Here is a 17,319-nt window from a genome sequence, read left to right as displayed (position 1 = left end):
CAAACTGCAACTATATGTAGTATAAGAAGTTAGTGCATCAGTAGTGGGGGGGGGGGAAATAAATGAATTAATTACATAATAGCATAGCACCTCACACAGACTCACTTTTGGCTACATAGGCAACAGCTCTCTTTAGCAGTCAGCCCAAGACTGCACAGATGTGTCTACAATAGAGAAATTTCAGGTGTTAACATACCTGCATTACTTATTTGGCTCAAAACACTAATTGCTTGAATGATGATTGGTGATTACCTCATCCTATTAATGTACTCATGGGCTCATTTAGGGCTGGGAGGTGCAGAGAACTCGAGCACATGGGTTCTGCAAATTGCTCATGCATAATTCTGCCACTGGCTCTGGTACACTGACCACCATATCCATGCAACAAAGATGCTGTACTACCTTAATGACAACAGCACTCACCCACTAGTCTACCCATAAACCTATGCTCAGCTGACTGGTAACTACCCAGGGTTACTGGTTTCCACAGGGCAATTGCTGCTCTTAGTGAGGGGAATGTATACTCATTATGTAGTACTACAATGTTACTGCTAGCAAGCCAAAGAGATATAGAAAAATCTCTTTATTATCCTTAAGTTGAGCCACCAGCACTGCTCTTTGGGGACATGGTTGGGACTCACAGGCAGTATTCCATCTGCAAGTACAGTCCACGTGCACTCACTTGGGCAGTGGCTGGTGTCCAGCAGTTGCACTGTGAACTCTGAAGTGACCTGCCTCAATCTCTAGCTTTCTGTGGGTACTGCGGAAACACTCTGCTACACTTCACTGTGAGTACTTCATAGCTGCTTTTCCAAAGCTCCAGCAGAACATATCTTCCCAAGCAGGGAGTGACTGCTGAACATTTGCTCAGAATGGAGGCCAGCATGAAGGATGAGGATATCCGTTTTTCTCTAGACTGAACTCCTCTTACCAAGAAATTTTACTCTCTTTACAAGTTAGGATAGTACAGTAGTTCTCAACCTTGTGTACTGGAAGTTCTGAACATTATCCCATCTAGCTACTTCCCAATCCTTCAAATTTAGCAATATGGGAAGAACAGATTAGTCATGTTTCTAAACACTTTAGATCAGTTACAGTGCATTAAGTAATATTTCCTATTAGGATGGTATTAAAAATTTTTCCTTGGCTGCCTGAAGGCCTTTGGAAATCTCTCAGAAGCCACTACTTCTGGAGCTGTACCAGGGACTGAGAAAGAGGTATCCAGAGGGCAGCACAACTTCAATGGCTTAGTCCAAGTCAGGTGGACCCACAGAAATAGCTGACCAGCATTCAAAGGGGTAAATGGAAAGGCATAAGAGAAGCATTTTTTTTTTTTTACTCAGACATACAGCAACAAGGGCAGCAGCAGTGCAAGCTCATGAACTCTGACTTGTCGATATTCTTCCCCCAGGTCTTGGAGATGAGTAGCTCAAAGTCCACGCTTATTCTGTCTTTTGCTTTTCTTTAAAAATTGCTACACTGCCAATTATAATGTATGAAACTTGACAGGAACGATCATCATATTTCCTCAAAAGGTGAACAACTTACAGTCATCACAGAACTGGGGATCGTAGAGGTTGAAAGGCTCCACAGCCCTTCAAGTCCACATATAAGTTTAAATTCTAAATGTTCATTATTAAAATACTTGTCCCTCCCACACATGGCATAAAAATACTTGTTCAGTCAATTGTATAAGAAGAGTCCCAAACACTGTATACGTTTAAAACTGCAGATGACTTCGAAAACTCAGGTGTCTAGGGAAGACATGCATGATACTAAGTCTTCAGTAGAGACAGGTGGCAAGCAATTTGTGGGAAGACCAATTGACTTCCCCCTTATCCTCCCACCAAAAAAGCCACACAGCTTTTCATAGTTTGAACCTTTGTAATGTTGTCTCAATTAACTGTAAAACAATAGCTGTATGTATTCTATGGTGCATATCAGCACAATGCATAAGAATTCACATTTTCTTCTCAATGGCTTTAAAATATAGTTAAAAAAACTTATCTTTTTAAAATATACAAATATAGCACACAAGATTTTGCACAGTCCTACAGCACCCACAAATACAGCAATATACAGCAAACATTCTCAGATTATAAAGGTTTATGATTGCCCATTTTAAATTGTTTTACTGAGGATTTGCATCATATATTCAATGTTGCAGCTTCTTACATTAGGTAGTAGCTTTTGTACAATAGTTACCCGGCATCTAAAAATACTGATCCAAATATATCTGATACCAAGTTTATTGAATTAAATTGAACCATATTGAATTAGGATTAATACCTTTGAGGTACACTGTATTGAAATACAATTGTGTATGTGTTGTTGTAATATTGTATGTACCTTTTCTAGTAGGAAGGAGATGCTAATATACTTCTTCTGTTATCAGACTTGGAAGCCAACCTCTTGGAGAGCTACTAGTTCAAACTGAATTCTCCAGGGACTAACAGACAAAGATAGGGCTTTTGGATAAATAGCCTGATTTTAAACTGGTTCATGGCCTTCTTCCTGATCCAGCAAATGGACAGAATCATGGTCCATGGAGGGCTCCAATCCTTAGGGCCAGATTGGAAGGACTGGGCTTACTGAGGTCTTGCAATAGCTGAAGCCTGAGAGTGAGTGCCCTTGCTAGACTACTGAGGGGAAATACTGGAACTTTTGCCCTGAATTGTGGTGGTAGCTAACTTTCTCCAGTTAAAGTAGTACCCCCCCATCCCCAGCCAGCCTATGTTACCTCAGAGCTCCTGTATCACACTTTCCCACTAAATGATTAAATATTGAAAGGCATGAATTTGAGTTAGCTACTTTCAAGTTACACACCTGTTGTATGATACAAGGCTGACGTTTCAGCTATGTAAGTCAAATTCTATTCAGTCTAAGTTGTTCAGTCATGTCCTGTAAAGCAATGTTTGCTTTTCTTTCTGTGTAATTATGTAAGCACAAGGAAAGTAAAAGGGACCAGAGGCTGGTTAGTAAGGAGCATAAGGAGTGCATTTCTTTTAAAAGTAGTGGTTTCTTGCAAGCCAAAAACCAATTCTGGAGAAAAATACACCAATATACCCGTTCTCCCACTCCTTCACCTGAACAGTCCCCTACTAAGAGTGTTCCTCTGCCACCCCAGAACTTCTGCTGTCACCCACACAGCTGAACAGAAAATGAAAGGTCAATAAATTCCTTAACTAGTTTCCAGCCTGTGGAAAGTGAATGAGAGCAGTTGGCTTTTAGCTGACCTGTGCTACGGGATGGAAATTAGTTACTAAAAAGTTTAGAAGGCATATTTCACTTTAGTCCACACAACACAATGGTCTGATGTAGAAGACAGGCTTTTAGGCAGTGCAGTCGCAGCGTACGCATACACCAGAGACCTCTGTAGGAGAGCTAGGTAGGTCACTGTGAAATGACTGCTGCTGAAACCAATATGAAAATTTAGAATGAAGATGTTTAAAAAACCACATTCTTCCCATCACATGTATATAGCTTTGACAGTTTTGAATTAGCACCCTAAAACACCTGAGGCTATGAAATACAAATATATCCACAACTATGTAAAACTGTAATTTAGGCTTGGCATTTTAAAGCTCCAATTTTAAAGGGCAAGGAAATACTAACACTTAAATAGGCATTTTTCAACATTATATTTTGTTACAACCACATTAGATCTAACCAGATATAGCAGAACCCCTTTATCAGATATAACTGGGACCGGGGCCAAATCAGATCATCAAAAATTTGGATCATCCAGAAAATGGGTCAGTGGGAGGCTGCAGTGCCGTCTAGCGGCCACAGGAGTGATTGTCCACTACTGGACCTCTGTGCACTGGTTGTTTGGTTAATACAGAAAGCCAGATAATGGAGGGTCAGATAAACAGGGTTCTATTGTATTAGTTCACAATGCATCTCTATAGTTCCTACAATATTCACTACTTATGTTATCATACGGCTAGTCAGCATCAAGTACATTTCTAAGCAACAATGAGGAAATTTTATTTTCATGTAAGTGCTGTCACTAACAAAAGATAAAGGCAAATACTCTGATAATCGCTTCTAATTTTTAGATACCTAACTATAGTGTTTAAGTTGCAATGAAACATCTGCATCCCTAACCTTTAGTTTAAAAAAAAAAAAAGTACACCGCAGGTTGTATGTCTTTTTCTAGAGTTTATCCCCTGGACTTTTAACAATTTCTAAGATAGAAAGGTTATAAATTGCTTTGCAGTAGTTGTTATATAAAATTAGTTGTTGGCACATAATTACTTTGTAAATAGGTTGGCAGACCAAGACTCTCTAACCATCTGAAACACTCTTATTTTGCTAAGACACACTGCAAATCACACAGTGTAAGAGAATCCCAACTAGAACACAGAAATTGCTATAGCAATTCACACATCACTCTAACCTTTCTCTAGTATAGGCCAATATGTGATTACAAGAGGAAAAAGATTTGTTTGTCATCTAGTGGAACATCCAACACAGGTATTATTCCAACATTTATATGAACAAAACTGTAGTGTTTTTTCATCTTTGCAGCTCATGTACAATTCACTCTTGGTAGGCTGAGGTGTTATTTATTAGTATATAAAGGGATTAATTCTCTTGGATCAAGATGTGCTATTGTAATAAAACAATGGCTATAGGGGATGGTAAACATGAAGGACATAGCTTCTCAAGTTGGTGGGCAGGGGAGAGGGAAGCATATCAAACTTTCTAGGCAGGCATGACAAGCCAGGCCAGGCCCGCTGATCTGAGCATGGAGGATGGGCTGCAGCTGGTGCTCTGAATGGACCTCAGCATTGCTTCACAGAATCCCAGTCTCACAGGAGAGCCATGACTGGCCTGTGATGCTGTCAGTCACCGCAGCTCTAGATGGGAGGGGACGCCACCCGCTGAACCCTAGTGCCAAACTCCATGTGCCTGTGGCAAAGAGTGCTGACTCAGGTGAGTGGGAACACTTGGTTGGCAGTGTGTGGTGTGGGAAACCCCCCACCTGGCAGAATCCCCTCCAAATGCTCCCCCGACCCCTCTGCTCTCTCTTTAAGAAGGAGCCATAGATTTGTGATTGAGGGAAGGGAGTGCTGTCCAGTGGGGGTGCTGCTAGGTCATTTAAAGCTGGGGCAGTAGAGTGGGTGGGGGTACTGCCAGCTGGGGTTGCAAGGAGTATGGAGGTGAGAGCTGCCAAGTGATCTGGGGGCAGTATGGGGATTGGGAGCTGCCACGTGATTGGGGGGGTAGGCTGAGTTTGGGGAAGCACTGCTGGGTGATTTGGAGGTAGATGGAGGTGGGGGACACTGTGGGGTGGTATAGGAAATAAATCACAACAAAATGCTTCTGAAATAGATGAATCTTTACATTTTAATCTTAAAAAAATCCAAGAGCTACCAGTGGCCTAAATGGTTCCTGGACGTCAGCTGAAAGTTGTTCCTTGTACTGAAATTTGAAATGGTGCCTGTGCCCTCGGGAGGGCCAGGCAGGAGAAAGAATAGCTCCATGTTTAAAAAAAAAAAAAAACCTAAGGTGGGGAGTGATTCAAAAAAAAGGATGAGAAACCCTGTGCTGGGAGACAGTATCATCATTGCTCCCCACACAGTCCTAAGCCATAACTAAGCTTGTTAAGTGACCTTCCATTTGTATCATTATTAATACTACTACTACTAGCTCTGATATAGCGTTCTTCCTTCATGGAGCTTTACAAAGAAGATTAAATATCCTATTTTCTTTATATAGATGGGAAGTCTATGGCATAGTAAATCTAAGTGACCTGTTCACACACACAGAGTCAGTGGCAGAGAGGGGAATAGAACACAGATCACCTGACTCCAAATCTAATGCCCTATCCACAGAACACACTGCCTCCTTATCTGAAGGAAGGATCACTAAAGCAATAATCAAGGTTTAGGCCCCAATCCTGCAATGAGCACAATGTGGGCAGTCTCATTATAAAACTGCGTCTTTAGAGTTCAATCCTCTAAATGCTAAAATGTCCACCATTACATTCTTCCAGTAGTTTATAAACAAAATCAGTCATGTTTAAGCAGTATCCTGCTCTATTTGATCAATCATTCAGTTACTATGTGATATAGGTGAATAGAAAAAATTCCGTTCTCTCTCTCTTTCTATTCCTTACTTACTTCCAATTAGACAAATCTGTATCCTTGCAATACCTTCATGGATATGCGAACTATCTTACAAGATTGTAAGATACATTTATTTAGCATGAGACATGCTGTTTTACTCTTTGGAAGCTTAAAAACCAGCTAAAAGTTTAAAATTATTTTGTGCTGTAACTCTAAAAAGTAGCTTCACTGTGACTGACTAACATCTTCCAGTTCAAATCCCAAACACATTTTAAAGGGAAACTCCAGTCAATCAGTCTGCTCATCCTGACCAAACAAAAGTTCAGATCTCATCATGAACAAATCCCAAAACGTGTTTTAAAATCCACTAAAATCAGCATGTGAGCACATTGGCAGCATTCATTCATCTACCTAAAAAAATAAACTTCCTGTGATGGCAGTCTGAATCTTATGTATGACTAAAGAAAATTTTAGCTTTCATCAAAATATTGTTTAAAATATGGGTCTATAAACAGGCTTTTGTGTTTGATATTTAAAACTTAAGTCTTTTGCTACTTATTCAATTGAGCGAGAAGAGGGGGTTTTCATGCTTTTTTATAGCACACTTTCCCCTCCCATTTGTGATTGCAGACTTCCTCACCTCCACAAGTGTGTATGTAGACACTTATATGGATCCTTTAACCACTGTATCTGAACATTTTCATGGTAACGACAACATTTATTTACATGTATATTTATCTGTCTTTAGAACAATACGCTTTTTTCCTTTTGGGAAAAAAGTTAACCATTCTGTCTCCTTTTACTCTAGATTTCATCTCCTGCTCCCATCTGTTCCATCCCACCACATGAACACAAGTAGAAAGAGCACAATGTATTTAGCCAACACTTCACAGAGCAGCAGGCCATGGACCACAATTTGGGAATCACATAACAGTGCAACAGAAGTTTAACTATAGTTTTTATTTCTTACTAGATGCAACTTATTAATAAAATACAAATACTTGTGTGCTACTTCAGACCTCACTAGTTATTCTCCCATTAAAGAAAAGCTATACGAAATAACAGTTAAAAATGTAAATTTTATGGCTTTCATTAGTAACCAAAAGGGAAGAGAAATGTTCTGAACCTTAAATATTTCTTATATAAGAAGCTTAGCATCACCTACTGAATCTAGTGAAACAGAACGGTTTGTACTCTCTGCCATTTGTGTAGTGTTTCCTGAATACATTGTTGTATATACATTTGATATAATATACACATGGGCACACATACACAAAACCCCCAAAAGGTCAACTCTAGCTAGAGATTACTGTATTTAGCGATGATTAATAAAGCTGATAGGCTATGCATATATTCCAAATGTTCTTTTTCTGCAACAACTGTAGTTGATATGTTTTATAAAACTGGGAAGCCAGATTTACCGCAACACAACAATAGAGATATGATCCTGATTAAGAGCTCTGGGTGCTACTGTAATATAAATAACAGTACTTAAAACAAGATACTGTATTCACCAAGAGTAAAACAGGGGAAAAGTTGATAATCACACTTGTTAAATCTACTAAAGAGATGCAAGATTCTTCACAAAAACATCTAAGCTGAGTGGAACAATCACTTCAATCAGGCTTGCCTAATATACCAAGTATCAGTGGTCTACAAATGCCTGTGACTGACAATGGTGCATGTGGATACTGCACACAGCACTAAAAAGGAAACTAAAAAGCTGTTTGAAAATCATTCTGCATCTTGCAGCACTACCTTCACTGCAGAGCATCCTCTGTACAGACACCCCCTCACCAGCTCAGGATTATTAATTCTACAGAACTCCCGTTAAGGCACAGAAAGTAAATCCATCATTTAACCTCAATTAATGCAAACATGACTGGCTGATATTTCTTCTGCAATGTTACTTTCCGAAGCGGAGTGACTGTCCCTTATTCCTCCATGAAGCTTGGCCCGGCAGCCATATCCTTATTCCCCTACAAACGCTTGTTTCGGAAGGGGCACGACCCCCCTCTCAGTGAACTCTCACTGTCTCTCAGCAAAACGTGGCGGAGTGAAACCTGCCCAGCAAACAGCAAAGGCATCTAAGGCTCCCACCACAGCAGTGGGATGAAGCAGCCTGCAGTCTGGATCCGCACCAGCGCCGAGCCTTGCACCGGGGAGTGGGGCCAGGACAGATCGGGGCACTATTCCCTCATGCAACCCTCTCCCCAGCCCCTCCCAGACGGAGAGATGAGGGTTTTACCTTCATGATGAGCTCAGGCTGCGGAAAAAAGCCCCCGATCGGGGCTGAGCGGCTGAGGCCGGACCTGGAATTAAAACAAAGCACTGAGCCACCGCACCAGTCGCTTGCACCGGAGCGCGGGTGGAACCAGGCAGTGGGGCCGCCGGGGTCCTGATCAAACTCCTCCCCCCAGATTTCGCCCCCCATCTCCGATACCTCCCCATTCACGCCTCCTCCCCCCACTTGCTCGGCCACTGCTTTTCCTCCAACCCCCACACACCGCGGCTCGGCTTCCCCTTCACTCGCTGCCATTGACGCCATTTCTGTCAGAGGAGGAGAAACTTGCCACAACAACAACCCACCCCCCAGCCTCTCCGGCTGCTCCGGGAGAGTCCCCGCTCCGCACCCAGCTCACGGGGGTCGGGGCGCAGAATCCTCGCCCCAGAGACGCGAGGGCGGGGAAGGGGGGGCTGCGGTGTCTGATCCCTGGAAACCCCCTTACTTTGCTGCGGCGGGGCGGGGGGGGGGGGGGAGGGAAGGGGCCGCTGCTCCTCCATTGTATGAGGACGAGTGGGGGGGTTGGGTGGCAGCTCTCCCCGTTGGAGGGGCTGCGGCTCTATAGATCCCGGCAGAGGCGGCAGCTTCTCCCACCCCCCCATGAAAGAAAGCGCTGACTCCGCGGCAGGAGTTTCAACAGCAACAGCCGCAGCTGCCCAGCGCAGCAGGCCGGCCCCGATCAGCAGAGACTGCAAAGGGGGCAGCCCCACTCGGGCTCCTCGCCGCCCCGCAGCGACTCCAACCCCACACCCATCCCCCACGGGGCGGCGGAGGGAGGGGGGGGGTGGGAAATCAGCGAGTCCCGCCGCAGTCTCGCTCGGACAAAAAACAACCCCCCTCCCGCCTAGGAACGGCCACAAGCACCGGACCCTCCCCGCCGCCCGAGCGGAGCCGCCCGGCTCCCTCACCCGCTGGCGGCGGGGCCGGGTCCGGGGCGGCTCTTTCTCCTGCTGTCGCTGTTACCTTTGTTCCGCGGCGCCCGCCCGCCCGCGGCTCCCCCTGACCCGGGGGGAGATGGGGGACGAAGCCTCCTGGCGGCTCCGGACCCGCTGGCTTGGCGCTGGACCCGGATCAATATCCCAGCAACGGCGCTAGCTACGGCGGCTGCTCCGCGCTGCGTACGACGATGGGACCGATCCCTCCTGCCCGGACCCGACGGCGGCGGCGGCTGCTCCGCTCCTCGGAGCCTCTCGCTCCCCTCCCCCACCTCACAAAGTGACTGACGTACAGAGGCCCGCCTCCTCCCCGCCCTGCGCTTTCTCTATTGGCCCAGAACCGGTAAGGCCCACCCGTCCCGCTGCGCCATTGGCCGCCGTATCGGAAACACTAACGTCATTTTTCCACCAATTCTATGGAAACAGAGACTCGGCGCCGCGGAGGCTCATGGGTAGCGCGGTTCTTCCCCTCGCCGCCCGTCAACGCTCAAGAAGCAGCGGAGCTTCAGAGCCGAACCACCTCTCCCATGGTGCACTGCGAGTGAGGGGCCGCCAGGGGGCGGGGCGAATCCGAGCGCTTGTTAAAACCAGTGGGCGGGCCTGGCGCCTGCGCAATGAAGCCCCGGTGGCGCATTTTCCCCCAACAGAAGAGGGTGGCGGCAATAGCAGTTGAAGTGGGCGGAGTTTTCTAGGAGCTGCCGCCGGGCGCAGGACAGGAGCGACGGGCGGGGGGAGCCGCCCGGGCCCGAGCGGAGCGCGGGCGGGGTGTGGGAGTGTGTGTGTCTTGGCCTCGGCCTCGTCCGGCCCGGCCCGGCCCAACGGGGGAACGTGGAGGCAGATGGTGACCCCGGCTGGCGGTAGGTGGCGGCGGCGGTGGTGGCAGCGCTGGGGGGGGGGGGGGGGGTTCGGGCGCCGCCGGTCCCCTCAGCCGCCCCCGTGCCATGGGGGCGCGGTCTCTGCCGCCAGCCCGGCTCCGTTGAGGCTCCCAGCTGGCGGCGGCGGCGCCTGCCCGGCCTGCTCCCTTCTCCGGGCTGAGCCTGGCTCCTGGCGCCAGGTCGGTGCTGCCGTGACCCACGTACCCCGGCTGGCGGCGCGCGGACCTGCCCGGATCCCGTTCGAGGCGCCGCCTGGCGAGATGGGGGAAGTGGGAGCAGCTCCCCGTGGCCGTCTCTCTCCCTCCCCCCCCCCCTTCTCCCCGTGCAGCCTCCGGGGAGGGCGCGTCCGCTGGGTCGGCAGGGCGAGCTGAGGGGAAACAAAGGGCGGGCAGCATCACCTGCCCTCGGACTCCGAGTTTCCTGCCTGCGATTGGGGTCGCTCCGAAACCACGGGCTCAGCCGCCTCGCCTCGGAGGGTGGCGCTTCCCCGCGAGACGGTGCTGAGCTGACTCCAGCTTTCTCGCTCCTGGGGATGAGACGAGCCCAAGCAAGCGGTTCCCGAAATCAGAAAATGCGGGTGGGCGGAAGGGGGGCTGACCCTTCCCTGGCTTGACTCTGGTTTGCGCTGAAATGGCGCTGTCGTTTAAGCAACAGCATTTTGCTGGCGCTGTTGTACCCAGGTTTGGCAGAGGTAAGCAATAATAGCCACCAGGATATGCAAGATGATTCCTGTGGAGTTGTTTTATTACTAACTCAGTGCGGCTTTAGTCACTTGCTGATCGGTGGAGCAATGTGCTTTCTTTGTGAAGACCATTTTAAAGTGCAGTTCAGCTCGGAAAAGAGTGTACTTCTGGCATAGTTGGGATCCATGTTCTTTCTTCAGTTTCATTCAGTTCACAAGTTAAAAAGATTGTAGGTCTTAACAGCCAGCCCTGCAAATTTAATGTAGAATTTCAAAAGCAGAGCTGTCTTTCTCTTGTCTACTGTGTTGTTACTGATAATAGACTTCTGCAGACCAAATTCTGCCCTTAATTAAACTTGACAACTATATCTTGATGCTGGCACCTCTTATTGCTGTGTAGGTGCTGCTGAGCCAAAGGTGACTTTAGAAAAGTTAAAAATAATATTTTTGCATTTTAGTATTGTCATTTAACTACTTATAAATGGTAAATCTGCAATAAGGTGGTATTTTTCATAACGTCTGACCATGACTAATCTCTTTAAGATAAACCTGTACATTGGCTCAGTAGTAGCCATTTCAAGGAGTTGCTATAATAGTAAAAATCTACTTAGTTTTCTTGAACTATTTAGATTTCTAAAACTGGAAATATTAACTTGTAATTCATATGTTTTGGATAATGAGACTAGCCTGGTTTTCATTTCTGGTTTTATTACACTAATACCATGCTGCTGCTCTTAGAATTGTAGACACTGTGTAGCAAAGTGGATGATTTAATATCTTTTATTGGACCAACTTCTGTTGATCAGAGAGACAAGTTTTCAAGTTTATGCAGAGCTTTTCAGTGTAAGCTCGAAAGCTTGTCTGTTTCTCCAACAGAAATTGGTCCACTCAAAAGCTATTACCTCATCCATCTTGTCTCTCTAATATCCTGGGATTGGCAGTACAACGCTGCAGACACTGTAGGGCAGTGGTTCTCAAACCTTTTATATTGATGACCCCTTTCATGCAGCAAGCTTCTGAGTGTGACCCTTGTTGGTGCCTATCCCTGGCCCCTGTGGGCTTCCTACTCCCCTTTAATCCCAACCCCTGCACTGTGCCCTCTTTGTCCCTAACCCTTGCACCCTCCTCTTGCACCCACCTGGGGAAACAGACCTGCATACATGGAGCAGCTGGTATTGCTGCTTTCTCCCACCTCAAAAGGTTCTCCTCCATGCAGCCCTAGGGAACTGGGGGTGTGTGGGGGGGGGAGAGCAATATCAGGGCTCCCTGGATCCAGGTCACTTTCCCACTTGGGCTGCGTAAGGGGAAGGCAGAGAGCAGTGGTTCCTGATGCTCTCCTCACAGCACTGCCCAGGTGGGGGAAAGTGACCTAGATCATAGTTTCTCAACCTGTGGTACCTCCCAGGGGTACGTGAGACAAAAGCAGGGGGTACCCGAGGAAAAATAGTGATGTGGAGGTGGGCGGCAGTTGCTGACTTCTGGGGAAGCCAGGTAGCAGCCGCCTGCTTTTTGCCCAGTCATAGCTCCCAGCTGGGAGGCAGGTGGCAGCGCTATCTTCTGGGGGAGGCAGGCAGCAGCCTCCGCTTCCCACTGGGTCCCAGCTCTCAGGTGCGAACCCGGTGGCCTCGTGTGTCTCGCGAGCTAGGCTCACAGCTGGGTGGCAGCCATCTGTGCGCCGGCTCCAAGCTGAAAGACAGCCTCTAGTGCCCTGGCTTGAAGACAGGCAGCAGTCGCCTGCCCACATCCCTGGGTCCCAGCCAGCGCGGAAGCCTCCTCTGCCCCAGCTTGGATTGGGTGGCAGTCGACCACCTCCCGGGCTAGCAGCCAGGCAGCAACCGCCTGCAACTTGCCCAGGTGACAGCCCCCCTCCCTGGCTCAAAACCCAGTGCTCTATCTCTATCCAATGCTTTATCTGTTCTATTAAGTTGCTTTGGGACCATTTGCCACCATTAAGAAATCATTTCCCCACAAGTGAAATATGTAGCCACCCATGGAGTGGAACACACCTCACTTGGTACTAGCAACACCATGCAGCAGTCTAGGAGGGGAAGTGAAGAATAAATTTTCAGACTGAAACTAAACATTGTTGACTAATTAAATAACCAAATTGTGGTTTGGCCAGAACAGCATTGTGAACACCTCTGCTCTTGCAAAGAGGGCTGTGGAGGCTTTTAATAACAAACAGTAACTTTTCTATGCTGCCTCTAAAATAGAGCCTCTCCATTTGCACATGCCTCTTAACCCTGCTGGGACATCTTCTTAGCTGCTGAATTGCTGATGCCATTTCCTTTTAACATCTTAGCTTTTTTTTGGCGATCTCCTGTTTGATCACAGGCTTAGGTGGCAGCACTACATACCTTAGGGTGTGTCTACACAGGCACGTTCAGGAAAGTGAATCAATAAATTTGCCTTAAAAGTCCAGAACGGACCATTGTAATCAAGTAGTCTGATCTCTTGTATAACATAGGCCATAGCTTCCCAAAATAATTCCTAGAGCATATCTTTTAGAAAAAAATATTGTCAATAATGGAGAATCCATCATGACCTTTGGTAAATGGTCCCAATGGCAAATTACACCTGATTTCCAGTCTGAATTTGTCTGTCTTCAACTTCCAGCCATTAGATTGTCATACATTTCTCTACTAGATTGAAAAGCCTATTAAATATTTGTTCCCCATGTAGATACTTATAAACAATAACCAGGTCTCCCCTTAACCTGCTAAGCTAAATAATTTTTGCTCTGAGTCTATCAATATAAGGTAATTAGTCTCATGGCTCTTCTCTGAATCCTCTCTGATTTATCACCATAGTTCTTGAAGTATGGACACCAGAACTGGATGCAGTATTTCAGCAGCAGTTGCACCACAGCCAAATTCAGAAGTAAAATGATCTCTGCTCTCATTCGAGATTCCCCTGTGTATGCATCCCAGAATCACATTAGCTTATTTGTGCATAGTATCAGACTGGGAGCTCATGTTCCACTGGTTATCCATAGTGACCCCCAAATCTTTTTCAGAGTCACTGCTTCCCAGGAAAGAGTCCTCCATCATATAGCATAGCCTATATTCTTCGTTAGATGTATAACTTACATTTAGCTGTATTACCAGCTTTCTACAATTCCTGACTTCTGCTTTATATTCATTACTATCCGCTTTCCCTTTCAATTTAAGTATATTTATAGCTATTTTTCACTTGCCTTCTAAACCAGGTCAGTTTTTTAACCAGACTTGCTTCCTTCTTTGATTGTGACTTTTTGGTGTCTAGTAAGGTGTTCTTAACTTATTTCCAATTATCATTCATTTTTCTAATTGAATTCTTCCTCCCAGCTGATTTGGCACAGAATTGTTTTCAGCTTTGTGAAACTGGCCCTATTAAAACACCAAGTAAATATATTACTGGTCTGGACTTAATTCTGCTTGCACATTATATATGTGATGCAAGTGATCATGATCACTTGTATCGCAGTTACCATTAATTTTAGTTCTGTGATCAGTTCCTCTTTATCTATTTATTTATTAGACAAGGTCTAATAAAGAATTCCACCTATGTTGGCTTCAGCACATCTTGTGTTAGGAAATTCTCATCTATGATGCTTAGAAATTCCAGGAATGTTTTAGTATGGAAAGCATGAGACTTCTAGCATATGTCAGTTATATTGAAGTCCCCTGTGATCATGCAGCTTTTTTCCTTTACATATTATAAATAGGTTCATCTTGTTCCATAATGTGATTTGGTGGTCTTCACCAAACATCAACTAATACTGTGATTTATAGGGCATTGATCCATAAGCCTTCAAGAACACGGTCTTCTGAGTTATCAGTGACTCAGAAATAGGTAATGCCATCTTTGACATAGTACCACTACCCTTCTCCATTTGCCTATTCCATCCTTCTTAAATAGGTTGTAACCATTTATTTTAATATTCCAATCATTCAAATCATCCCACCAGGTTTCAGTAATACCAACTAGATGGAATTTGTGCTAATAAATTAACAATTCCAGATGCTTTTGCTTGTTACCTAGGCTCCTTGCATGGGTGCAAAAACAATTCAAGAATTTTTTCATGACCTTTGGTTCCTTAATTAACTTCGTTCTCAGTATCTTTTTTGTGCTGAATGCTCATATATTCCATCTTTTTACCCTCCCCTTTGCTATTAGTTAACTTAAATTCACACCTTCTATTAATTTAAAGCAGCAAGTTAAATCCCTGTGTGTGCGCTCTCTCATTCAGAAGTAAAGAGACTTTAGTTGCTCAAGTTTAATTCACAGTGGCCCCGAGATGTGTTAATGACAGAGATTACATGAGGCTGACACTGACCTTGTTTTACTTTTTCAGTGGGAAAAGGTCAAGAAGTATGGCTAATTTTTTTTAAATGTTTTTATTCCTAATTGGGGACACTCAAGCTCTTTTGTATTGTGGACCGTATGTTAATAAAGGACGTTTCATAGATCACCTTCTATCCTGTTTGCAACTGCATGACTTCTTTATGGCAAATTGATCATAAGCAATTATAAGCTGCTTACATGGAGAAATAATGGGAAAGTGTTTGTACTAAGATGTCTATTGCAATCGGTGGGGAGGGGAATCTGCTATTAGTCTTTATCTTCCCTCTCCGATTTCTAGTGTTGATCTTTCTGTTGCTTATGTGTACAAGTTTTTCTGCCACCTTGTGCAAGAGGACATGGTTCTGTTGCCTGTGTGGTGGGGTTTTTGGGTTTTTTTTGGTTTTTTTTAAATCCCCTTCCCCTCCACAGACTTCCTTGTCACTCTGTTCCTTGTTCTCCTGGATGTGTTGCCTAGTTGCCTGACCCTCTTGCAGTGGATCAACTGTTTTGTTCCCCTCTCCCTTGGACTCTTCTTGTGGTATTGACTAGCATTCTCCTCATAATAAAAGGCAGCCTAGCTGCTTATAATTTCAATTGTTTCTATAAGATTCCCATCTCTTCTTGACAAAAGTTAGTCTGATCTAGTCGTTTGACCAGTCCAAAAATAATTGGTCAGTTAATTGGTCAAATATTGTCAAATGTCAAAAATGGTCAGATGTTTTAAAGTGTTAGAGTAGTACTAAAAGAGTAAGACTTCATGATTTCCAATAGGGTTAGCTTTAGATTCTTATTTTTAAATACAAAAAATAAGTTACTTAAGTGAGTTATTAAATGAAAAAATAAAAACCTCAATAAAATGAAGTTCTGAAAAATGGAAGAATGGCACCATGGTGCAATCAAAAGGGTAGGCCACAGCCTACATCTGGGCATTCTTGCTGGAATATATAACAATATTTGACCTTGATCAAGTAATAAATAGATGGTCAATTGATATTTGACCACTCAATTCACCAGCTTGCCAAGCCTAGTCTGGACAGCTGTAGAAGCATCTAGAAACAAGAAAGAGGAAATGGCATCTACTAACTAATTCTCCCTGGGCCACTAGTGATTTGCAGACCAATATGAGAAACTGTCTTAACTAATGACCTCTTGTTGTAAAACCGCAGAAGAAATTATGGTTGGGCAGGTATGTAATAGTTTAATGTCGTTTGCATAGTGAGCTATGCAACTAGAAACTTCTGAATATCTTGTTTCTGATCAAGAACTTCTTAAGGCATCCCAAAACAAAAGCTTAATCCATCCATGTTGGAGAGAGGGTAAACCTACCACCTTTTGAGAGCTCAGTATTGAAAAATCATTGTTAAGTCTCTAGAAATAATCTGACTTTATGATAACTGTCACATATGTTTACTGTAACATAAATGTGTGCAACCAACTCTGCATATTGTATAGCTCTGAGAAACTTTTGGGGAAAATCTCAAAAGCTTCAAATTCTTATTTTGTGAAATTAACAACCTTCAGAATCTTTGCTTTTGGCTCTGTGCTTGTACTGAAAGGGCATGTTAGATAGCCATTTGTATACATCTTTTTTTGGCAGATATGACAAACTCATAGATCATATAATGCAGTTCATAGGATTGTTTCTCACTTTTCCAGTATTTCCCTTTGTCTCCTTTTTTTCCTAGTCACTATTTCTTTACCCAATTGCATCCTTATTTTGGGGAAGATGTTATGCTCACTTTGCAAGTGGTCCCATTGAATTTAGTGGCACTAAAAGTGGTGCAAGGTACTCTGTTCAGTATGAGTAAGGGTATGGCATTCTGATCCTTCATTAGCAGTCCTTCCTGCTGGCCACGTGACTTAAGATGTCACCTTAAATGTTAGTTAATTTATGATTGTTGTAATGCAAGTCTTTCCTGTGTATGGGGGGAGGGGGGGGAACCTGTTACCAAGAGTCATCTAGGAAAACTGTCTGGAAATAGTAAATGGAATAAATTTAAATTTTAGCAAATTTTTGATCACTCTTCTTAATCTGCCGGTTGTTAAAATATAAATGTAATGTACTCCTAAATCTAGCAGCAAGCCTTTGGCTGGCAGCCAGGGACGTTCTTCAACTGTTGCCAGGGCAAAACACTTCTTG

At 44.7% G+C, this 17,319-nt stretch overlaps 2 protein-coding genes across 6 annotated transcripts in view; one reads left to right on the top strand and one right to left on the bottom strand.

Moving 5' to 3' along the window:
• ARID4B (AT-rich interaction domain 4B) overlaps positions 1 to 9,559 on the bottom strand; it is a 126,909-nt gene extending 117,350 nt beyond the window's left edge. For all 4 annotated transcript variants that reach the window (XM_067535979.1, XM_067535980.1, XM_067535981.1 and 1 more), the window contains exons 1-2: positions 9,325 to 9,559; positions 8,326 to 8,389 (exon numbers count right to left, since the gene is read on the bottom strand). In XM_067535979.1, coding sequence (XP_067392080.1) covers positions 8,326 to 8,331 — 6 coding nt within the window. In that variant the 5' untranslated portion in view covers positions 8,332 to 8,389; positions 9,325 to 9,559. The remainder of the gene's footprint in view (positions 1 to 8,325; positions 8,390 to 9,324) is intronic.
• Positions 9,560 to 9,925: 366 nt separating this feature from the next.
• The window catches only part of GGPS1 (geranylgeranyl diphosphate synthase 1), a 50,629-nt gene continuing 43,235 nt past the window's right edge, over positions 9,926 to 17,319 (top strand). Inside the window, exon 1 of one of the 2 annotated variants that reach the window (XM_067535811.1) lies at positions 9,926 to 10,153. The gene's annotated coding sequence lies outside the window, so the exon portion shown is untranslated. Of the gene's footprint in view, positions 10,154 to 10,775; positions 10,863 to 17,319 lie in introns of those variants that run through there. The other variant, XM_067535812.1, reaches the window with a different exon arrangement.

This window comes from Emydura macquarii, unplaced genomic scaffold (genome assembly GCF_026122565.2).
Source record: "Emydura macquarii macquarii isolate MOO-44397 ecotype Brisbane River unplaced genomic scaffold, CSIRO-AGI_Emac_v2 contig_3517, whole genome shotgun sequence".
Classification (NCBI taxonomy): Eukaryota; Metazoa; Chordata; order Testudines; family Chelidae; genus Emydura; species Emydura macquarii.
The sequence above is the reverse complement of the archived record's forward strand: the minus strand, read 5'-3'. Positions and strand labels throughout refer to the sequence as shown.